The 25895-nt window shown below is 40.7% G+C and overlaps 1 protein-coding gene across 1 annotated transcript in view; it reads right to left on the bottom strand.

Moving 5' to 3' along the window:
• The window catches only part of me1 (malic enzyme 1, NADP(+)-dependent, cytosolic), an 88406-nt gene extending 69704 nt beyond the window's left edge, over window positions 1–18702 (bottom strand). Inside the window, exon 1 of the mRNA XM_085473433.1 lies at window positions 18346–18702. Within this exon, the coding sequence (XP_085329559.1) occupies window positions 18346–18474 (129 nt within the window). The 5' untranslated portion in view covers window positions 18475–18702. The remainder of the gene's footprint in view (window positions 1–18345) is intronic.
• Window positions 18703–25895: the final 7193 nt, after the last annotated feature.

Here is a 25895-nt window from a genome sequence, read left to right as displayed (position 1 = left end):
TTAAGAAATACCCACGTAGACATCTCAATTCCTGAACCTGAATACAATATGTGCCCCAGACGTGCCGAGTAATCCCATTCAGACTCCAAAACACATGCAGGAGACTGGTAAATATCAAGAGTCAGCTGAAACTGAATTAGAAACTTGCTATCACGGGAAGCGTCCTGATGAGTTCATTCGGTTGGCTGACTGTGACCCACACCGGGGGAGACTCTGGCTAACAGCTGAGGGAAAGACTGAGTCATACGCCTCCTTTTCCTCCATCACAGTTGCAGTGTTTAGAAACACACACATACACACACACACTATAAAGAAATAGTGATTTTTAATGCAAATTTAAGTAAAATCATCATAAGCACGTACAGCTTGTGCAGACAATGTGCACAGGGTTTTGTACGTACTTCACAAACACACACACCACACTCAAAACTGTCCTAAGACCTGGTTTTGAGGCCCAAAAACATGAGCAGTGAGTCAGTTTAATCTCGCCACAAGAGAAGAACCACGCCGCATGACGTCGTCATTGTCATTGTCATTGTCATCATCGTGCCATCCTCTTGTTTAATCAATAGCGGCATGTATGTCTAGACGCTGTGAAAACAGCTGGTGGGGGTAAGACAGTAGATATCCCAGTGGAATGACAGATTTATCCCATTGTTATCATAGCTGGGATTAGCAGATAGAATCCAAAGATTAGAAAAACAAGGAAAAGTGACAAAAACAAGGAAAAGAGCGGGAAAAGAAAGAAAGAACATAGGGGGCACAGCTGCTGTTTTATGAGGTCAAAGGCAGAGTGCTGGGGCAGCCAGCGTTTGGCTGGTGGGGTGACTGGCTCACTGGATGTAATGGGCCAGTAGTCGCAGCTATTTAAGTCTGTGATCAGACAGCCGACCAGGATTGTTATATAACAGCAAAGCTAACCACCACCACCACCGACACACTCAGCTCAGCCTCTCTCTGGTGCTGCCACGTAGGAAAAGAGAAAGAAATTTTATAATAAGCTGAGCTGTAAGCAGAACTGAACTCATCAAACTTCTGCTTGTTAGTGGCAAAAGCATCCTTAGGCTGTCATGGGGCAAATTTTGATATAAAAATCCAAACTCCAGTCCCTTTAAAAATATTACAAACATTCCTCCTCCTCACTCATAATTTCTCTCTTACCTCCCATCTGACTCCTCTTTCTTATCTATGCATATCTTAGAAAAAGCAAGTAGTCTGTGTATGCATGTGTGTCTGTTTTAGAGCATGATCATCATTTAAACTCCATATGGAGTTGGCTCATAAATGGTCTAGGGTTTCAGAGTTCTTTATATCCTCAGGCAAAAAGAAAATCCAAAAATCTTGGGTTAGCCGTGGCTATCTGGGTCAGCTGAGCCTGAATAGCCTCCTTCTCCTCCTCCTGCTTCCCTGCACAGGAAATAATCCAAAGTCCGCGAAGTTGCGGAACACGAATCTTAAATTCAAAAAAAGTCACTGAAATAAATGTTCGCTGGGTCCAACATGGTCAGGTCATTCTGTCACAGTCTGTGGGAGGCAGACTGTATGGATGACAAAAAAGGGCCCAAAATGCAGACACCAAGATAAGCGTAAATAACTTGAATTAACAAAAAGCAAGTCGTTTAATATGGCTGATAGAGAAACACAAAATAATACATGGGGCAAACAAAGATGAGAATAAACAGTAATCTAAACTGGCGAAACTAAAAAGGAGCATGGAGCATGGAGCATGGAGCATGGAGCATGGAGCATGGAGCATGGAGCATGGAGCATGGAGCATGGAGCATGGAGCATGGAGCATGGAGCATGGAGCATGGAGCATGGAGCATGGAGCATGGAGCATGGAGCATGGAGCATGGAGCATGGAGCATGGAGCCCAACAGACGACCTGACACTGAACAAAGGAGGACAGAGCACTTAAGTACACAGAGAGATAATGAGGGGATGGGAACAGGTGGGACCACAGCTGGGACAAATCAGACCTAACGAGACGGGGGAAGCAAAACTAGACACACCGTACATAGGACAAGGACTTTCACAATAAAACAGGAAACAGAATGGAAAGCAGACATAACACGAACGTGATAACATAAGACAAGCAGCATGAAGCACATAAAGGGTGAAGGAAACTTAAATACAGGGGAAGAAAACACAAGAGGAATCTAAAAAACAAATGAACTTAGCTAACGTAATGAACTTAAACATCAACATTAAAATAAACTAAAGCTTAAAACGCTGGGTCAACAGACCCAGGAATGTGACAAGATGTATTTTGTATTTTGCATTTTGTAAATTATAGTTTTATGTAACTTTCTTTCAGTCATTTTCAGCAGACATCTTGCTAAATGTTAATCTGTTAGCTTGCTTTGGCTGTTGTCCCTATGGTACTTACACTGAAGACAATAAGCTAAAAGAAATTAGGCAGGCTCACTAACACGTATACATAATGTGTGAGCCCTGCATTCTTTCTCTGATTTAGCTTTTTTTCCAAGCTTTGTGGCATTAATCACTATAACTTCAACAGTAGTCTGTAGCTTTGATCTTAAGTATTAGAGCTGGAAAGGAAGTAGGTGGAAAAAGAGAACAAAAAACAAGTGTTAATACCCTTTCATAGTGCAGTCTTCAGCATCTAGCAGTGCACAGCCAACAACCTGTGGGGCACTGTAGAGGTGTGTGATGGTGTTCTTGTGTATATTTTACACCACTGTAAGAGCGTAAGTGTGTGATTGATGAGGGATGAAAGAGAAGGAAAAGAGAAAGAAGGAGTGAAGGGCTAAATGAATGCATTCATTCATGCCACCGTGTGCATGCATGTGTGTTTTTGCTCACTCTGTGCATTTTAACTGCAAATCATACAGCAACCATAAATTTGGATTGAGGTGTGCACTGACTGGTTCTTGGCCAACACAAATAATGACCCCTTATACTCTACTGATGACCTTTTCCCTGTAACTCTAGGCTCCTTTAAAAATATTAGAAACATTCCTCCTCCTCACTCATAATTTCTCTCTTACCTCCCATCTGACTCCTCTTTCTTATCTATGCGTGTCTTAGAAAAAGCAAGCAGTCTGTGTATGCATGTGTGTCTGTTTTAGAGCATGAACATCATTTAAACTCCATATGGAGTTGGCATATAAATGGTCTAGGGTTTCAGAAAGGGAAAGTGATGTAGGTCTCAGTGTAAACCTAAACCTGCTGGATACTGGAAACATACTTCACAAGAATACCTTTCCTGATTCTGAGGAAGCAAGGCTACTTGCATCACTGCACCCATTGTTCAAAATGGCCAGGGAAGTCATCCTTTTCCATATAAATTCTATAAGCATCAGCAATCAAGTGGAAACACCAGCAATATTAGAAAACCTTGCATCCTGAAACAAAGGCCTGCTCTTAGAGAAATGTGACCTAAGCTGTGTCTGAAAACCACACCACACCCTGATCCTCACTAAACCTTGGTAGATGTCCTCAAAAAGGACTGTCTGCACTTTACAGTTTGCTTTTTAAGAAACAATTTTTAACAAGCATCTGTGAAACCGGCTGAATTTTTAACTACACATTGCTCAAACTGGACAAAAATGCTTATTTGCTGAGGACTATTCTCAGCTGTGGGTGAATATACAAAAAGTCCTTCTAGAACACACACGAGCAAAAACTGAAAAGGGCTGAAAGTGGCCTGTTCTAAAAACAAAGCGTGCCGGATGATTGCTGGAAGTCTGTGCTGCTATTTAACTCAATTCCAATAAGTCCATGTTTGTTTCATCACTGATATAAGCAGCAGCACATATCAGTAACCTGCATCATGTGTTAAATGTGTCTCTAAAACATGCCTCTTAAAATAATCTGGATTAGAAGACTGGCGTTGCCCCAAAAGTACGTTTTAAAAAGCTCCAAAATAAGTTGTTTCAGACAGTGGACTGACTGAGGAGCTGTAATTACCTGTGTGGCTTCGGAAAAACAAAAGAAAAAAAATCAATCAAAGAATCCACTGAAATGAAGGGAAGCATAAACACTTTGACTGACACAAGGTTAGCACATGTTCACTGGGTTTAGGGGGGGGAAAACAGCTACTAAAATGCCTGTACATTTTGGAGAATGTACACAGTGCATCAAAAGCCTGTGTGGTTAGACATTTGCTTCAGTCAAGCTAAACTGTTAGTCTCAATAAACAAAGGACAGGGAGACAGTTAACAAGTCTGAGGCAGGAATGTGATGGCAAAGGTCAGAGATGTCTGTGTGGAGTTAAAGCTCACTCGTTCATTTCAGAACTCCACACATGGCAGATAATTATAGGCTAACTGGACCGACCGTGGACTTCAATAAATAGGAGTGGGTTTCTGTTAAGCACATAGCAGGTGTAACAGTCTTTTCCTGCATTTTATAAAGGCCACCCCGAGGACCACTAAAGTGTTTCCTCCCTCTGAAAAGTAAAAGTGAAGGGTTTCTTAAATGGTTATAAAAAAGTACACAGAGTGTAAATGGGAAGTGTATTTATGGCTTCTGCCTTGCACTTGCAGGTGTAACACTGATGGATGGAAAATCTTGCAGAAATTTAAGCTTGAATGTGTGTGCATGTATGAACGAGTGCATGTGCATGAATTTGAGTCCATGTAAGAAAAGTGAAAGGTAAAATGTGTCAACTTGGCATAGTGAGGGAAATACTGAAACTCTCCAGAAGGATCTTGAGTATGGTGAACACTATGTTAGGGGTTTCCTCTTTTAGTAGAATTTTCATTACAAATAGTCATGATCAATCCTATGTGAGCACTTCATGTTAACACAATTGTTTGCTCCAAGTGCCATAAAGTTGACCACATGAAAGTGAAGAGAAAAGACATTTATGTTTCTGCTGCTCATTGTATTTTTTTCCTGTTTGGGTGTCTGTGAAAATACTCGACAGCCGAGGGAAGAGATTTCCACAGACTCTACACAGGATTCACTTCAGTCCTGACTGTTCCACGGGGTGCTCATCACACCCCTAGACCAATAAGACCTGTACCACAATATTTATAATCCCTTTGCAGGTGCTTAATTTAGCAGGACATAATAAGGCTTATGTAAGGTACTTTCTTTGGTTTTGTACGTTTTTTTTTTTTAATTTTACAAAAATTGAGCGCACTTTACATTATATCTGTACATAATACACAAACTACACAAAAATTAATTGTTGACATCCTTTTTATTTTTAAATGAAGTAACATTTCCTACATTTCAGAAATTTTATTTAGACTCACTTTACTCAGTTAGCTCATTGTTTCTGGTTTCTGTGGTGTTTAAATTTATGACATTTTACATAAAAATTTCAATTTAGACCAAGTTAAGGTTTTACAAGAACAGCAGTCCTTTTGTTCTGTCTTTCCCAGTTTAATTCACCAACAACACCATTATCAGGATCTTTGTTTCTACAGCTGTTCAGGGTAGAGAGGTAGAATTTTACCTCAGTTTCAGCTAGGCTTGTCTGGGATTTGAACCCGGGACCACTTGTACCCCTAGACCAATGAGCCATGTATATCCACAAAATATACAGAATGGACCCAATCACAACAGGCAGCTTCTACAACTTACAGGTTGAAAAAAAATCACATACATAATATAGTTGATGTTGGTCCTAAAAAAAACCCCTTCAAATCAGCAGTCTGCTACATTGTTAAAAACAAGGAATGCACTGATCTGCTCAGCAGCACCAAAGGGTCTGAACAACCAGAGAAGACAATTAAAGTGCATGATGACAAAGTTATTCATATGGTTCAGAAAAACAACGTCACAACATCTAACCAAATCAAGAACACTTTCAAGGAAGCAAGAGTATAATTGCCCACAATCAAGAGACACCTTAATAACAAACTATATGACCCCTGTGCCACAACTGGAAACAGGAAAGCCCAACAAACTTCTAATAAAACCTGCACAACTCTGAAAAAAAAAATAGATGAAACCATGATGACTTTGTAGCAGAGAAGAGAAAAGTATGGAGAATGAGAGGAACAGCTCATGATCTAAAGCATACCACACCATCTTTCAAACATGGGGGAGGCAGTGTTATGGCATGGCCACGTATGGCTTCCAGAGGAACTGGGCCACTAGTTTATTGATGATGTGAAGTTTTCTGAAGTGTACAGACCTGTACAATCTGCTCAGGTTCAGCCAAAAGCTGCCAAACTGTTTGGACAGCACCCAGTTACTAGTAACCAGCACCTCACAGAGCAGGACTTTCAGCTGAAGATAAAACTGAAGGCAGTGAGACTAACAAACAAGCAGCAACTGAAGGTGACTGCAGGGAAGGCTTGCAGAGCTTCTCAAGGGAAGATTTGGTGATGCGAGCTAGACCTCAGGCAGAAGTCCAGAACAAATGAAAAGGGTTTCTATCTAATTATTAAAAAACAACAATTATTCATAAAATAATGTTAGTTTGTTCAATTACTTTTGAGCCTCTGAAAATGTGGAACTATACATAAAGATAGCTGTAATTCCTAAACAGTTAATGCAAAAAATGTTTGTAAACCATTTGCATTAAAGATGAAAGTTTGCACTTCTATCGCTGCTTAATCTTAAATATGCTGTGCTGGTGTACAGACCCAAAATTACAAAAAAATAAGAAATTTCACTGTCCAAATACCCTTGAACCTACCTGTATGACACAATAATGTCTTTTTTTAAACATACATAAAATACACATCTTTTTAGATAAATGTGGGACTGGGTTTAAAAAGTAAAGTATCTCATAATTCTCTACTTTCAGCTGTCAGCTATGCTTAGAATTTATAGCTCGTGTCTAAAATTTACATCCACTATTTGTCCATGTTCCATCAAAGCAACAGGACAATCTGCAGCAAGGTGTAGGTGATGGACATCATTTAAAACACACCAAAGGACAGTTCATAACTTGTAGAGCATAGCAGCAAGTGTGTGGAAATAAAGACTGTACAATGCCTTATAAAACTGAGCAGTGACTTGAACAAATACTACCTTTAACACCTGATGTTGTAGATGCGAATGTCCAAAATTAAAGACTGCAGTGTCATTTTTATGCCCATCTAAGTTCTCACTTTTGAATGTCTGTATTCAGTGTGAAGGTAGAGAGAGCATTACCAGCTTTCTTTACCATTTGAGTTTCTAAGCAAAGGCCAGATACCCCCATCTGTTTCCTGCTAAACTGGAAGCCATAGCAGAGTTCAAGAGGATTACCCTCTGAATAAAGCCCTTTAAATCCATCCTTTCCTCTCAGGAGGAAGACAAAACACACACATCAGCGCCCAGCTGTCTCCTCTCAGGATCTTACAGCCTGACTAAGCTTTTCCTAAAAAATACCTTGCAGCAAATGTGCCATGTCAGGCATGCATGTGCACCTAATCAGATCTGCTCATTAGCAATCGAACTTTGTTCAGTGGCCCAAATGCATCCATCAGAAAGCTAACTAGTGATTTCTATATCAACATTTTAGCCACATGTTGTTAATAATACTGTCAAAGAAAAGCAATGAGGAAAAAGCAGACTGAGAAAAGAAAATGAGGAATTAATGGACACAGGTGGAGTCCTCACTACACAACCAGAAGTTTATTATGTGAAAATGTTCTTAAATTGTTGACATAAGCTAGAATTGGATTGTTTGTTATGTGCTTGGTAAAAATCACAATGAAACCCATAGAACCATGATGCCTGCCATGATTTTTATTTTTATTTTTTTAAAATATAAAACATATAACAATTGTTGCATTACTTAATATCAAAACCTTAATCTAAAGGACAATGGCAGGGTAATGGCAACTTTGCACTGGGTATGGGTTTTATGTGCTCAAATAAAACTACTAGTAAGAAGGAAAAAAAAAACTATACAACTGGAAATATTTCTGCAACCAGGGGAGTCACCCACCGCTGGCTACTAAAGAGAATGCAGGTTTTCAGACTCTTTCAGAAAACTTAAAATCCCCATAGTACTATGTCAGCGACTGCTGGCTTACTTGTGGTTCCTTGGATATTTCGATTTTAATGTAATTCTTTTTTCTTTTTTTTCTTTCTAATAGTAGATACTTTTTTAATTTCACCTGTTGAGAATGAAAAAAGAAAACTAGCAGAAGAAAACGAGAGCAATAGAATAAACAACATCACGATGATATATGGGAATATAATAATAAATAATAATAAATACTAAATATTAAACATTATTGTGCAGCACGTAAGATCGACAGTGCACAGTGTGCTTTGAGGTAGGAGCCAAAAAGGGTGTAGTTTGTGTGTGTGAGCACCCGTGTGTACACCTGTGAGCATGAGCACGCTTGTATTTAAAAGGTTCCTTCATGTAATGATCTGCTAGAGGGTGTGGGGGAGCCACTGCCCCGTCCACCAGGGCATGAAGCAGGTATGGAGGAGATCAAGACTCCAGACATCCAGAGGCCCCCAGAACACAAGAGACCACGGAAGACCAACAGAGGGGCAGCTGTGCCACTATCCCAGAAGGAGCTGACGAGAGTCCCAGATGAGGGGTCACTCAGCAGCCGCGGAGCAGAAGCCAGGAGGGGTTGCAGTGCCCGTGAGCTCCGCCGGCAACCAGCTGTGCCAGAGTGACCGAGCCCCAGGCAGAGAGGCCGAGGGCACCCCACCCCCGAAGTGGCCCGAGTGAGCCCCAGGCTGCAGGCCCCGATAAGCAGCCACCAAGGAGTGAGCCGGTGTGTACCGGTGTATCCCCGGACACAAAGAACCACCAACGCACCGATGTCTGAGGGCATCTGTCACTGGTAGGGGAAGTGGTGGTGGGTGGAGATAGGCCTCCAAACCTTGGAGGACCTGGGATGTCCCCAAAGAGGTGGCGTCTGATACCCGACCTGACATATAGACACAGACAAACAGGCACACACAGATACAAACATCCATTCCCACCCTTATGCTCTCATATGCAATATGCGATTTTAATTTAATTTTTAATTCCACTGGCTTCACCGGACTGTATTGCACAGCTTTTAAAAATGGAGTAAAGTAACATATTTCTCTTGCCCAAATCTGCAGACAAATTCTGAGCTCTGAGTCACTCCTTACTTTGATGGGTCATGTACTCCGCCGAGCAACCCTGAGTTCTGAGACTGATCAACAAGGTCGTCTTAAATCCTCCATCTCAAGCAAATATGCAAAAGCAGAGTTCCTTAAATCAGGAGGTGCCAACTTGCGAATGCAGAGACATGTTGGTCAAACAGTCTTGAAAGCGGAGCCGCTATTGACCTAAGGAGGGCAGCCTTAAAGTGGGTGGAGGCAGCAGACATGCAGAGTTCCTTAAACACATCCAGTTCCCTTGAGACAGCCCTTTTCATGCTGCAGAGCCCAGGTCCCTTAGGAGCCAGAGAGTTCCTGGAAAAATGCCCAAGGCCCTTAAGAAAATCAGCTCTGTGGTCCAAATGTTCACTTTCAGCTAGTACTGCAGCATTCATCGGACACGTTTGGGTGACAGCATGAGCCTTGACAGCAATGTGCAACTCTGCAAGTGTTGCCACTCTCCTGTTATGAAACTTCATTTGTACTGTTTATTTTCTGCCATAAAAAGCAAGTAATACCCTCAAGCTGATTAATGCAGACAGGAAAACACAAATAAGACACATGTCTTACTGAAGAGTCCGATGGCTGACCTGTCTTAATGGAACAGGAAATCTCCCACAGACGGCCAATCCAATTTCAGAGTCTGTCCTAAAATAACTGTCTAATTCGTCCGTCAATACCCAGAAGGAAGAACAAATATATTTTAAAAGCAGATTGTGAACAGTCAATTAAAGCAGTCATAAATACAAGAACGGTATACTCTGGGTGAGTCACTGTGTCACATATATTTGTGTCCTCTTTATTTATTTTAAGGTCTATTTATTGATCTGAGTTTCCTTTGTAGTGTCTGCCTGAATTTGCATTTTTTGTTTTTGGGAAAAAACACCTGTGAATCTACTGCTCTAGTAAATTAAAAAAAATCTAAAAGTAATTAACCTCTCTCTTTACTATAAAAACACTGATACAGTTAAAAAAAAATTGGGTCATCAATAATGCTATATATCATGGTCAGATGTCAGAGGTAACACATGTCTTTCCATTTAAAAAAATGTCATAGTTTTTTTTAATCAAGGGTGGAATAAATTTTAGGAAATTCACATAAATTTCACAATTACTCAAAGTTTTTGTAAACTTTATGTGTCATCAAGTTTGTTCTGTGTATGAAGGGATTTGCCCTTGTGAGGAAACCCACTGATTGCTGAGCGAAGTCAGCAATTCCTTTGGAATCAACTGACTTTGCTGCTCAATTTCACCACTCTATCTGCAGGCGTGACCAGGCCTTTACCCTATTGATTGAAGAGCATTAAAACTAAGCACCTCCTTTTTCATGAAGCTGCAACATCACAGAGCCTGTCAGTCTGCATGCCATCAGTCATAATGATAGCCATCTCTTCTGTCTCTGGAAAAAAACATTTGCACATAATGGTCATACACTCACAAGCTGCAGAACACTGAAACCAAACACTACTCTTAAATTCTGATGCATCTTTGTTAAGTCATGACAAGACCTCCAGCGTGCTAATATAACAGACAAAAGCAGCATTGAGGAGGCGAGGGGAAAACGACAGGCTGAAAGAGGAGGGATGAGCTTCATAGGAGGGTGATGAGGCTCAGACAGTCTCCCTCTTTCTGTCTGGGACAAGCTAATGGCTTCTCCGTTGCACTCATGTGAATGAGTAACACAAACACCCTCCCCCCCCCATAAAAAAGTGAGCTGAGGAGGGACCGCTAGTTGGAAGGAATTGCTGTTAAACACACACGAGAAGTGTATGTGTGTGCGTGCAGACAGTTGAATTGACAGTCTGATCACGTTACACGAAGTTTATTTGAGCCAGCCCTGGAGAAAACACTGATTAAAGCACTCATGGTGCAGCAGGTTAACAGCACAGCATAGACATGTGTGTTCGCCCCTGCGTGTGCACACATGTGTGCGTGTGAGTGTGTAAAGCTCAGGTTAGCGGGGTGATCACTGGAGGGGAAACGAGGGTCCACTTTCTCTCTCGCTGCCCGATCCACTCCAGTCTATCAGAGGAATGTCTGTTCACCCGTGATGTGACCTTAAACACCTGGCCACACCTGGGACAACTCACACACATGCATGTCACACGCACATCTGCATAGCGAAGCGCATTAACAAGTGTAGCTGCTCACTATGGAGTTTAGCACTGAAACTCTTGTATTATTTTCAGTGCTTAGGCTTGTAATCTGACTGACAACATCATCCCTAGTTTAACCACAGACAGGCACTAAACAGCTTGTAACACCCCCCTCCCATACACACACACACACACACACACACACACACACACACACACACACACACACAAATTGACGCAACAAACTTTCTCACACACAATACGATCAGGATTAAAATGAAAAAAATATAGAAGCAAAGACAGTTATGATAGCTATGATGCTAATCTGGATACAGAAGAGGACTTTGTAAACCAGGACTTTGTAAACCAGTAGCTATGTCCATCTTTGATATACTGTGTATGGTTAGAGGAAGCTTAGTTTATCTGGGTCTTACAAAATGCAGAAACAAGCCTGAGACAGCCCAGCTAGTAGCTTATTCTGCCATCTAAAACACTTTAGCTTGAGCTAAACACTAATATCAGCTTATTTACCATCTTGCTTGGTTTAACTTTTAAGCATGCTAACATTTGCTAATTAGTGCTAAAATTACAGCTGTGGCTTATGGGATTTTTGTTTTGGTGGTATTATTATCATAATAATACCAATAAGAACATAGTTATTTATCCTGTGTCCGTCTATCCTCAAACCATACAAACGTACTAGAGTAGAAATCAAATGATGTTAAGAGTTCTTCATCTTCATCCTAGGAAAACATTGCTGTCTTTATTTGTCTTTTATTTATGTCTTTGACTCTGGGTGCCGTCAATCTGCTCATCCACAGAAGCAAAACAGTGCAATTCCCATACTTCTGAACTCCTCATGTTGCAAAAACTTAACATTTGTCAGAATTTGGCAACACAGTAAGTACTCCTTGTTCATTCCTGCTTCCATCAAGAGATCCTCATGAAATGCTCTAATTTAAACCTAATGCACTATCATCACAAACACTCAAGGATTTCCCCTAGGATGTGAAATGTTGATTCTACAACAGGTGGGTGCTAGAAAGCTATGGTAATGATAAATGCACAAAAATTCCCAAGGTCCATGGGAACCTTGGCTAGCAGCACAAACAAAGCATTACACTAATGCTTCCCCAAAACAGCAAACTGTCAGCATGAAACTTTTCCAAGTCGTGACGGTGCAGAAAACAAACTCTGTCCTCGTGTCTCACTGGCACGGTGAATCAGCAGCCATCAAAGTTCCAGACTCCACTGGCTAAAATCAATGCCATGTCATTACTGTGTTTTCTTTTAAGGAACTGTGACACAACTCAGTTAGAGAGCATGCAGGCTTATGAAAACCTCATCAGGTTTTGATATAGATGCAGAGCAGCTGGAGCTCATTATGTTTCAAATGGAACAAACACCAAAGCACAAGACAAATGCCCAAAGGAGAGGATTTAGAACCAGACAACAGCAGCAATATTCCCACTTCCGAATTAAAGGCAGTTTTTATTTGTTGCCATTTGTTCGTTAGTTGCTAAATTTATTTATGTCTCAGTTTGAGGAAAATGCAAACCCGGCGAAGGAAAAAACAAAATCCTTTGCTGAAACAAAGTTACAGCCAAATGGGAGAAAATCTAACATGAGAGCTTAATGACTTCCAGTTGCTTGAGGGTTATCAGAAAGGTTTCCATTTTGGCATACCAGGACATCTTCAATGCCCAATCAGATAGACTGCTGTTTGCTGCTCGCCAAATCTGAGCGAGCAGCAAACAGCAGCCATCTGAGCGGCCATCTTGCAACATTATATGTGGAGGCTGTGGTTACAAATGAGGCATCCACATGGACTTTCCATTTTGCTCAGTATTCATGGGCTCAAATGATGCAGAATGTTAGTGATCTTAATGAACTTAACAAACAAAACATTATTGTTTAATCGAGGGGATAAGTGTAGGTTTACGTCAAGTTTAGCGCACAATTTCTCTCTCAGAAGCTAACTGTATTTGAATGCAAGTCTTTGTGAGTCTGCTATTGCTAAGGTTGATGGTTTTTTTATGCAGACAAGGTAAAGACCGTTCAGATCCCGTGAATGAGGATCTGTTAGGAACAGCATCCCTGATTAGGCGCTAAGAGCATTTTTAGGGATGTAGTTGTTGTTGTTGTGTTTTTTTGGGTTGTGTTTTTGTTTTGTTTTTTTTGAGGCAGCAGCAGACGGAACCAGCGTCATAGAGAGACGCACTGAGTGCCTGAGATTCACACAGATGCCTCATTTAAGTGTGTTCAAGCAGAGAGACAGAGAACGTCTGTGGAGCGAGGCCAGCGCTCTCTTCACTGCCACAGAGGACCCTTTCTACCTCTCGCACCCCACTTCATCTCATTATTGCGTGGTGCGCACACACAAAACACACCTATAATATCCGGTTCCACCTCTGGAGAGAGAACATTAACCATGAAGTAAGTTGAAGCCGTGTTTGTGCGTGTTTGTGCGTGTGTGTGCGTGCGTGTGTGTGTTTGTATGTCCATACATCAGCTGCGCAGGCTTACGTGCATGTATGGGGAGATTAAAAGGAAATCGAAGCCTGTCGATGTGAGGACAGGCTGCTTTCAGCGCTACGTCCCCTCAGCATCAATTAACAGGTTGTGCAGTGACTGCCTCCTGTTTGGGGTGAAGCAGGCCAGCTGAGGGAGGTAAACACACCTCATCCCCAGGGCTTGCTCAAATCAGGAGGAGGGCAACAAGGTGCCACTGCCTTAACCACAGAAGCACGCCTGTGTATGGCCACTAACACGCTTTAACAGTCATTTCCTAGATTTTCCTCCAATTTCCTCGACCCCCGGGTCATGTACAGCACTGAGAAAAGTTTAGCTGTCTGCATCATTTTCTTTTCTGATATTACTCTAACCTGAGCGTTTGTGTGCTTGGGTTAACGTTAGACAGCTGATGGGAAGGTTACTTTGACCTCATACAACCACCAATTAAGATTAACCAAGATTATAACCATGATGTATGGGAGCATTTGTGTCCTATCTTCTCCCCAAACCACCAAGCAAAGAACATTTTAAAACTGAAACGTTTACATTTGTCCAAACAGTTCTCTCTGAGAAAATGTTTGTGCTGAGTACATTCACAGCAGGCTCTGCCAGTGCTTGCTTCTGAAAGTTTTGTGTTCACATAATGAATCTTATTAATTCTTTCTTCCAAAACAATATAACGCCACAAACTGTGAGCTCATTCGGGATGGCTAACTTTAAAATGAGATGAAAAGCCATCTAGTAAAATAAAGAACAAAGGACTGGGCTGCTTGTTACATTCCTCCTTGACACCACTGCAAAGAAAGAGTGCAGAAAGAAGAAGACAAGGGCAGTAGGCAAAGAGTGTGAGAGAGAAATTATTTTAAAATGGAGATAAGTGTGTTTCTGTGTTACTTTAGCCTGGATTTCTATGTTTAAGGTCTTTGCATATCCTTTATTTAAAGAGACAAACTAGTGCCACAAGCTAAGTGACAGACAGCCTTCTTTACGATCCTTCCCCTACACTGCGACCATTTAAGACCCACATGTGTAAACTGAGTCAAACAGTTTACTGGGTCAGCTCTAAACACAGGGTCAGGCATCCACAATGGTCTCTATGACAGTCCTCTTACTATAAAGAAAGGGTTAAAACACACACACTCACACACACAATTTCAAATTAGTTCTCTGAGAAATTCAACCAATAAAATTCAATTTTTTGTAAGAGAAAATGAAACTGGATGTTCAAGATGTTGTTGGTAATAATGACGCCCTGAGAAACAGTGCAGAACTTGGCAATGGACACGTAATGGTTGTAAGTAATATATTAGTAGTACATAGAAGTAGTATTGTAAGGAGTATATTTAAAACACAGGGACACTTCACACACTAAGGTTTTATTCTTTCTGTACAATAATATCTGGGATATAAGGAAGAGTTGGCTAAAGTTGTTAGAAAACCTGCGGAAATATGGCTGACACTTTTTTTTATTTTGTGGAAATGTTTTTGAATGAATTGGCTGACAATTTGAATGCAGCACAAGATCTCCTCAATATGTCTGTGGTATTAACAGAGTTTGCTTTGTGAGCCACTGATTTAATCAGCATTTCTGAACCAAGACTCACCCTGGTCACGTCGATTGCTGCCAGGACTGATGTTAATATTTGATGCCTATTTGGTAAAGCACACAGACAGCATGCTGGCCAACAGTGACAGCACCAAAGTTGCCACTCGGGAGCTATCCTGGCAGTCCCCGTCTTCTTTTTGTGTAGAAAGCTATAACTTTAATTTCTCCTGAAGTTGTATTTTTGGCTTTTAGGCTTGTATTTGTAGTGACAGTATCAAACAGGAAACTGGTGAGAGGAGGCGGGTGGGTCTGGTCGCTTGGTGACTTTCTCCAAAAATATGTTTTTCCCCTACAATTCATACTTCATAACAGCTTCATTAGTGTCATGTATTTTCTTGTATAGATGTAAAGATTACGACTTATATTACATTTTAAACTGCTCGCAAAGTCCACTTGAGGAGGTAAAGTGGAGACTAGGGGTTGACTCATTGGTGGAACCATTACTTTTAATTTTGTGTCATTGTTAAACTTTTGTTCGACTTTCAAGCATTGTTAAATTTGGTGTCCACTTCCTGCTTGAGCAGCTTTATGTATCAAAACTAAACACAAGACTGGGCAATAAGGGAAAAATCTATTCATGACAATTTTTTTCACATCAGTCGATAGTAATATATATCTCAATATACATCAAGTCACTATTTCATTAATATGAGATGAAAGTAGCCTAGTGACATCACTCCGAGATTAGTGACACCGTTTCCACCCTCACCCTTCATGGTGTTTTTGTTTTGAAATCAGCTAATTTACTGTGGAAATGCATGATTTTTTCCCCCAATGACTTTACAGTTTTGTTTTTTAAAGCACATATTCTGTCAATTCACAAATATTACCCATTTTATAATTACAGGACATCCTTTGCAATGACCTATAATTTTACACATTTATTTCAGTGAAGTTTATTTACACTGACAGAAAGGGGAGTTTCACTGGTTCAGGACACTTAAGATCTATGTGGGCTGGACAATGTAGCCCACAACGTAAATGAGTTTGGCATCCCTGTTCTTTACCTTAGACTGTCACTTTCTATTCCTTTAGCAGGTAAAGTGATCTATAATTAAGCTGTGCAACACAGCATTTCCCATAAACCATATAACTTGCTGTCACAAGGAGGATGTCAGTATATTTATTGCAGTTGAACAGATTTCATACTAAGCATGACACTGCATAAAATGACACAAAGGTTGCCTGTTTACTCTGCAGCAGTCTGGTTTATTTTATCAAACACTGTTTGACATTCATGCAGAGATCAGTCAGGGTTACATATATACAAACAGGACTTTTATAAAGGAAGACTAACATGATCAATCTGTGTCTTTATTTCAAAGCTCACAACCACCACACAACAAAGGATGGCCTTTATGAGTCTCGCTGGACACACCCACATTACAAAAGGTGCCATAATTTATTCTTATTAGTCATATTGCATTTGTGTATACACATTTCATTTTGCCCAGCCACTCTATACACACTTAAACACACATACACAGGGTTGACATGCAGCGCGAGGTGCTATCAGGAGTGGAGTGATTAACCTGCCTAACAAACAGGCCTCTGTGCAGCCACCATTTCTCCACCCCTCACTTCACACAACCACACACACACACACACACACACACACACACACACACACACACACACTGGCCTGTTTGACCTCCACTATCTCACTTATCAGTTGCCAGGCTGGCATCTCCTTCATCTGCAGTAAACCAACTGCAACGTTTATCAGCCCGGAGCAGCTTGTATTTAGAAAACAGGCAGTGTTCGTATTTACAGTGTGTATTATGTATATTGTATCTGTAATTCTGGTCAAATAAATCCAAACAGCCCAGATGTCAACCTCAGATAGGCCTACTGTTTTGAATATTTTCAGATAGTTTCCAAGAGTCAGACATATTCGTCTACTGAGAGGCCAGAAAAAACAGGTCAGAGAGAAAAAACAGACAGCAAGAGCGTTCTAAAATTATCCTGAAAAAGGTCAAGTGGTTGTGGGGCACACTTGACATAAGAGCGAACCTGAATTTAGCCAGTCATTCTGAAGGTCAGTCAGCACCATGGACAGAGATCCTGTCATCACAGCCTGACCTCTGGGGCCCCATCTCACCACAAACACCAGGAGAAAACACTGGAAAGGCTCAAAAGCTGCCAGACCCTCATTGTTTACTGTGTTTATGGGAGGAATGGACACAAGTACATCCTACTGATGATACAGCAAAAGGGTGGTCATAAGGCTTGAGTTAGGTATGTTTTTCAAACTTTAAAATGTAAAGTCATCCCTTTTTCTCATGACCTGAAAAGAAGCAACTCAGCACAAATTATTTCAAGAGTAAGCAACTTCCAATAGCTTTCTGTTCCTCATTTTACTTTAAAACAAAGAAGAAAAAAACAAGCTTTCAACTTGATGTCTCGTTACTTGGTGTCAGCTTCTGTGACTATGTGCTGAATCACGTTTTAGTGTTACAGTAAATGGGATGAGCTGAGTCACTCTTATATATGCAATATCCCGCCATGGCTGTCCGGGTAAAGCGATATGTGACAGGGCAGTATAACAAAAGGCCAGGCTCTCCGTGTAAGCGAAGCCTTTGGTCTCTTTAAATCTAAATATAACCGCGTCTAAAGCTGATACCTAAAGCGCCTAGCCGCTGTTACATTCACTTACTCGCCTATGGCTCCGACATGGGTCCTGTCACATCACGAAGATTGTTATATGACTAAATAAATATATCAAATACACTGGAGCTTTTGTAGTAAAATAACAACGACACACGAATTGTAGAAAACAATTAAGCTAGGTGTGAAACTTTATATTAGCAGCTTGATTACTCAATACCAAAAAGTCGTTGTGGGTTTGTACCAAATCACTGCCACAATAAAATAATAATAATAATAATAATAATAATAATAATAATAATAATAATAATAATAATAATAATAATAATAACAATAATAATAAGTTGCCGTGTTTCCTCGCCCCGTTCATATCGATTTTTGAGAATGAACTTTCCCGCTGTATTTAGGGTGCTAATATTTCCCGTAGCCCCCGAAGGCATCAGCTAACTTGTTAACCTTGTTCATTCAGGAAAACTGAAACCTCGCGCGCGGGGCACGAGCGCTCACCTTGTTCAGGTGGGGGTTTCGCGTCACATCGTAGCCCCTCTTCTTGGTGTGAACGAAGTTCTTCCCCTTGTCCTCGGACCTGTGCATCTCCGTTTCCACTGACTCTCGTCTGACTAGTCCGTGTGTCATGTTGTTGTCGCTTTAAATAGAGCGAGCCCCGTGAACTGCTGTTTACTCAACAAGTGGATGCGCAGGTCCAGCCGCAGAGATCTGGTCTTCACGTCTGCCGCTCGGGGAATCTCTCAGCCCAACAAGAGCCAAAGTCTCTTTTATCAGTGTTTTATCGTAATTAACCGAAGGTCTCGTTATGAGCAAAGTGCCTCCGTGTTACCTGACCTGGCAACCGTTACCAGGTTACATGAACAAAGTTACAGACTCTCATAAGAAGACATCATGTAATCCCTTATAACTGGCGTAGTGACACATCTTAAGACTATGTATAAAGGCGATATTAGGCTATTTAAGGAAAGACTGCAAGGTTATTAATGTAGCCATATAGTCATGCGACCATTTCTTTATAAATCAGTAAAAAGGTTAGATATACCTCCCCTTTTGTAAAGAATACATTAGCCATAGAGTTCAGGCAAAACAGTTCATATAAGTAGTTATTATTTGCACGTGGTTTATATGATAAATGCACTTGTGGGCGACCGTGGCTCAGGGGGTTGGAAATCGCATCTGTAACCGGAAGGTCGCCGGTTCGATCCCCGGGCTCTCTGTCCTGGTCGTTGTGTCCCTGGGCAAGACACTTTACCCTACTTGCCTACTGGTGTTGGCCAGAGGGGCCGATGGCGTGATATGGCAGCCTCGCTTCTGTCAGTCTACCCCAGGGCAGCTGTGGCTACAACTGTAGCTGCCTCCACCAGTGTGAGAGTGAATGAATAGTGGTATTGTAAAGCGCTTTGGGTGCCTTGAAAAGCGCTATATAAATCCAATGCATTATTATTATTACTTAGTGCACTAGCCCATTGATAGCTGCTGAGATTGTTGAGAATTTTAATATCCAGGTAGGGGGGTTAGGCTGGTGGGGTGAAGAGAGGGTGTAGTGAAAGGAATTAAGTGAATTGCTGTATAAATAAAGTTTTGCTTGACTGAAGTAGTCACAGCAGTAGGCCCCTGTTAGTAGGCCTTGTCGTAGCAATGCTTCTGCAACAATAAGTGTTGCACTGAGCAAATAGTTTCTCAGAAAAATACAGTCAGTTCATAAACTAGCATAAAATATTCAGTATAGATATTGCCTTGGATTATTTCAGACTGCCCAACAAGTCTCTGATGAGTTGTAGTATTTGTTACAAACACATAGCTAAGATCATTTTCCAGCACGGTGAGTCTGAGGCCCATGACAGCACAGACATTTGAAGCCAAGGTCAACCTCCAGCCTTGACACAGTCACAGAGTTATGTAACAGCAAGCACCAATGATGTCTGACAGTCAGGAATACAGTGAAAGCGAGGTTATTCAACCCTCACTCCATATGTCTGGTGTTTATGGTGTGACTGCTAACAAACCAGAGCAGACTTTACCCACAACCGGATGATTTGTCCAGATCGATGAACTTTATCCTAGTAGGGATTTGGAAATTGGACCCATTTACACAAACACAACACATAAATTTTTGTTCCTTAACAAAAAAAAGTTTTAAAGTTATATATATATATATATTTTCACGTGACTGCTAGTGCATGTTACTGAATGTTGAGGTGTTGCACAACTGAGGCTGGTTTTTATGGCACAGTGTTTCGCTCATGTTGCAGGTCTAAAGACTATCAGACTGATAAAGTTATCTTAAAATGCCTGCAGAATGGAAAGTGAAAAACCTCAGGTGAGTATGAAGTGCAGGAGGAGAAAACTTCTTGAGCCTTATGAACAGTATTGGTGTCTTGTATATTGGTGTAAGGTTTTAAAGACAAAAAAAAGGATGTGCTTATAGTTATGGGATTAGCTTATAGTTAACACTGCATTGCTTGCAGTCACTTTAAGGCCAGAAATATTGAGGATAGTAGTGCAAAATTAGTCTGAAATATAGATAAAGGCTATTTCCATGAATTTGAACTTTAAAATGCTGCATGCCCAGAGGTACATATGGATCAGCTAAGAATGATTTTTAATTACTTAAGTTAAAAGAACATTATTATTGCACCTTATTCAGCTGAAACAATTAAACAATTAAAGTTTGGACAGTTTAAACAGCTCAACAGCCTTTGTCTAAAGCAGGGGTGTCCAACTCCAGGCCTCAAGGACCAGTGTCCTGCAGGTTTTAGATATCACCCCGGGTCAGTACACCTGAATCAAATGACTAGTTCGGCCTCTGGAGAACTTCAAGACATGTTGAGGAGGTAATTTAACCATTTAAATCAGCTGTGTTGGATCAAGGACACGTCTAAAACCTGCAGGACACAAGCCGTCGAGGCTTGGAGTTGGTCACCCCTGGTCTAGTGTATCCACTACCCCTCCTCTGTACATTTCTAGACTATCTCAGCCTTGTCTCTCAAACTTTGCCTCCAAAATGCCAACCCGAGCTGTCTCTCTGACGTACTAGTTTCTAATTCTGTCCTTCCTGGTTGCTCTGGCTGAAAATCTTAACATCTTCAGCTACTGTCACCAAACCATGCATGAAAGCAGGTGTCACAAACCTTTCCTTTCACTAATGCTGCTGTCATTCTGTCACAAATCATCCCTGACACTCGTTTCCAACCTCTCCACCCTGCCTGCACTCTCTTCTTCACCTCTCTTGTGCACTCTCCGTTACCTTGGACTGTTGATCCCACATATTTAAAGTCATCCACCTTCGCGAACTACTCCTTGCTTCTTCACCTTTCCACCTGTCTCCCTCTCATTCACACACATGCATTCTCTCTCACTTCAACTGACTTTCATTCTTCTTCTCTGTAGAGCACGCAACCACTTCTCCAGTCTCTGTTCCACCACTGTTCTCATACATGTCCTGCACTACCCTCCCATATTTCTCTGCGACTCCTGACTTCATCGTGCAGTGCCACAGATCCTCTCTTAGCACGCTATCATATGCTTTCTCTACGTCCAAAGTGAAGCTCCTTCAGACCTTCCATATATTTCTGCATCAACACACAACTGTAGTGCTCTTTCTCCACATGAACCCATACTGCTGCTCATCTCACCTTCTGAACCGAGCTTCAACAACTCTTTCCCATGGCTTCATGTCATGGCTCATCAACTTGATCCCTCTGTAGTTACTTCAGCTCTGCACATTACCCTTGTTCCCTGTTCCTTATTCGGAATAGGTTTATTTAATATGACTTATATAACCATTTTCCCCCATAATAACTTAATATACTTTATTATGGAAAAATGGTTTTCCTGTCTTCTAGTCTGTAATGAATCACAAATTGAGTGAACTTTACCAGATCTGCACTGTAACGTGAGAAAAGTTAGTTTTTCTTTTTTGAAGATGCATTTTTGGCATTTGGCTGAAAGAGGCTGGGGAGAATGACTTGCAGGAAATGGTTTGGGGCACACTCAGACCCAGGCCCCTGCAGCACCCAATAATATATCCCAGCAAGGTTAGGTTTTAACTTAAATGATAGGTACAGTGGATGTACCTGCACATCTGATTTGGCACAGATTTTACACCAGTTGCCCTGATCATTTAAGGCTCTAATGTCAACTTAAGATAATGGAAACTGCAGATTTTGTAGTGCTTTATAACCCCCGAAATGTTTGTCTGCAGTATCCCAAGAATACCTGGGTAGAGTGGTAAAAACTATTGGCTTTCTGCTACATATTCCTCTCATCAGTTGAGTCACATGGTAATTAATCTTAAATCAGTTTCAGCTGCACTCAAAATATGTTCATGATCAGGCTACTGGGGTTCACCTGAGGTCACACAGTGTTGTACAGTGTGTTGCAGGCAGTGTTTTCATCAAATCAATGTCAACTATAAACTTGGACAAACCTGGCTGAGCTCTGTGACACAATGCATTTGTATTTCTCTGTCATTCCATCATTAATTAAGTACTGATAATGAAACAAGCCAAAGAGTTTGAAGAAAAAACAACCTTAACAGAAAGAGTTTAATGCATAGATGCTTAATTAGGACTGTAGGTGTGGCGGATCACACAAATCAGCTTGCATAATGCCACCATCCGTCATCACATTTTAATTTAAATTGCTCCTGTTTGTGTATGATTCCATCACTTGTAGTAAGATATTAATGAAGACAAGATTTTGCGTCATGAGTATTTGAAGACAAATAAGATTCCAGAGGATATAAAATGACCTTTTAAAAAGTGTCTTTGAGTTCAGGTTTTAAATGCCAAATTTGATACTGATAAAACAGAAATATTATTTTTGGCTAAATATAGAAATGCAGAAAAATCAGCTGTGCAGGTGTTGAAAAACCGAAACTGGCGTCATGTCTATCACATGGGTCAGTGCTTGATATTGATCAGTGTCTGCAGCCAAAGTGTTTCCAAACTGATAAAAACCTCCTTTTTTTAAAAAAATCAGACTTACACTCTATGTTTGAGGAGCTAATCTGTTTAGCAAACATCTGCCGTCTGTTTCTGTATCTGGCTGGAAGTTATTTGGAGGGTCAGGCAGGACGCCAGTTGGCAGTGTGAGGCATGAGGAATGCATGAGAGAATATGGGACGTACCAAGAGCCCACCCATTAAAGGTAATCGCAGTGCTGGAACAGCTGGATGTTCTTCAGGAAGTCATCCACCTGGCTGGATGTGTTTATGAATAAACAGAGAAAGAAAGCCTACAATATAATTTTTTCTAATCCAACATCAAAAAGAAATATGTGCTTGTGATGTGCTTTTACACTTTAGTTGTAAACATACACACACTGTAAATGCCTGTGCCAATTTCCTCTGTTTATTTCAATTCTGCCACTTGTAATGGAAGTATATATAATAGCCCAACGTCCTAAAATTACCAAGCAACAAGCGTTAAGGAAGCCATGTGTGGATTAAAGGCTTTTTTTTAAATGGAGGATTGTGTCACTATAGTGTACATCAGTTACACATAGTTAAAAAATAGTGCCAGCCTCCCATTTCATAAAGGATTGTTGGTAGCAAGTTACAGATCCAGTTGTTGATTGAACACATAGACAGTATATAAAAGATAGAAGTACTCACTGTTCTGTCACCCAGTGGTTGGCATGGTTCCGTTACAAAGTCTCAAACTGGGCATCTTGCTGTTTAGCTATGGTGCTGCCATTTTGCTGCTGTTTAAACTGGTCACAAAGAGTGAGATACAGTGTTTGTTTATAGGGTCGCAACCTGTAGGGCCCTAAATCATGGCCTGTATTATCCTCCTTGACCCTACCAGCGAACACAACTTACAAACTCGTGTTGTATTAAGCAAGACTTTGCCACTAGTGAGTGGGGCCACTTAGACGTCTGTACAGTTCTTTTTGAAACCAGAGGACTCGCCCCCTGCTGGTCATTAGAGATAATGCAAATTTATGGTACTTCCGTGTCCGTTTTATATATACAGTCTGTGGTTCACTGTCCTGCCCCTGCTTGCAGGTATTATGAGTTATTAGAGCCAAACTTAATAGAGAGAAGACAAAAGGAAAAAAAAAACAGAACTCAACAGACAAAGAAAGACTTTTACCCTTTGGTACAAAACTTTTTTTGGTGTTTCTGTACCACAAATAAGGCCTTCTTGAGTTGGACAAGCTAACACTTCACACAGAAGAGAGAGTAAGACAGGATTTTGCGTGTGTGTTGAAGACAGGTTTAATTATTTATTTACATTTTTTAACTTAGCACCCGAGCTTGTGCCTTTGCCTGTCTGATATAACACCGTATAATTCAATACAGTGCACAGCTACTCTTGCAGCTCTACTGGCTTGTTTTTTTTATCCACAAGTATGCATGCACAAATGATTTTCTTTAAACAAATACCCCAAGTAGAAATGCTGTGAATTCTGAGAACATCACAGAAGAATGACTGTTGCTGGAAATTAGCATCCAGCAACAGATGTGGTGAATAAATTTCTTTGAGATCTAACAAAGCTTTTGTTCCACTGGAAAGAAGCTCGTGAGGTTATGCATGCTTTCATTTTTTAGCACTTAATAAATAAATAAATAAATACAGCTGATTTGGATTGGAGTGTCTTCAGCCTAATACCTGTTATAAACCAAAGCATAAGGAAAGACTGCCATTTATTGTTAGGTTAGATGAAAGGCCAAGAGACCACCAAAGCTGGGTGACCACTGACATGTGGATAGATTTTTTTAGTAAAAGTCTATTTAAAGTGTATTTAAAGTCTGCAATGATAAAAGTCTAGAGTCAGCATTACAAATAATGAGATGCCATAAAATGTCATACCAGTCCATCCAATAGATATTGTGATATCTGGAAAGTGTTGGAAATAGCAGCTGACTGGGCAACATGTTGACCAATGATAAGGCTTAAATTGCACCTCGGCTAATGATGCAAGCGTTAGATAAATGGCGGTCAGACAGATCTGTGAGAATGAAAGATTACTTTAAGCACACAGGCTTTGCAGATAATGAAAGACAAAGAATAATGACTGCTTGTGATGTAACATCATAAAAAGTGCTCCTTCCAACAATAACTTGTTACATCATTAACAGAATGATTGTATGCAGTTTACCTTTGATTTCAGTTGCAACACCTTCCAACTCTATGACCCTGCTGTGCCAGCTGTTTTAAGAATATAACCCCTTGTTAAAGCATCTTAATAATGGGCTTGTTTTGAAGAGCTGCCTTAATAGTCACTGTGAAATCATGCAGTGTGCATTATACACAGTAGCCCCTTTTTGTGTGTGTTTTAATTCTAGTTTATCCCTAAGGGACTTTTCTGTGCAGGAAAAGGATAAGACAGCAGACAAAGACAAATACAGTTACTAGCAATCCAATCAGTCAGAAACCCATGGTTTTCTCACTTACCTCCATTAATTCGACTGCACACTGACATCAACACCTGGCCATACTTCCTGCACAGTAGCTGATGGTAAAGCATTCACAGACATGTCCATTAAATGTAATTAGAGGCAGACTCATGGAGTGGGAAAACGATATCTACTTGTCTGCATATACTGTAGAAAAGAGAGCTCAGATCAAGTTTAATCAGAGTGTCTGTAAGACTGATCTAACGGGTGGACACCTTTTTAAAGTAGACAATAGAGATACAGATGAGTTCCAAGTCATTTATTTTGAAGGTAAGATCACTTGTAGGATTTCTCCTGGCAGAAAGGTCGTCATAGAAGCGGCAGATATAAAATTTAAATGCTGCAAGTGCCTTTACCAATAAACATGTCGGAGGATTATACAGATCTTATATCAAAGATGATATGAACCACACACACTCTTTCTTTTTCCTTTTTCCCTTTTTTTACCCACTGCCTTCATGGTGGTGAGGAGCTCATGCATATCAGACTCTGCATGTTGACATCGACTGGGTTTGTGGGAGGTAGAGTCTGTGTACATGCCAATCCATTTCCATTTCTATTACTACTCACCTTAAAAAAACATGTTTTTAAAAAGCCTAAAAAAGGCAGAAGTGTAGTTTTCTCTCAGATTTCCATATGCTGA

Source organism: Copadichromis virginalis, linkage group LG11 (assembly GCF_057382275.1).
Source record: "Copadichromis virginalis isolate Kocher_CV1m ecotype Utaka linkage group LG11, C_Virginalis_male_GT1.1, whole genome shotgun sequence".
Lineage (NCBI taxonomy): Eukaryota > Metazoa > Chordata > Actinopteri > Cichliformes > Cichlidae > Copadichromis > Copadichromis virginalis.
The sequence above is the reverse complement of the archived record's forward strand: the minus strand, read 5'-3'. Positions and strand labels throughout refer to the sequence as shown.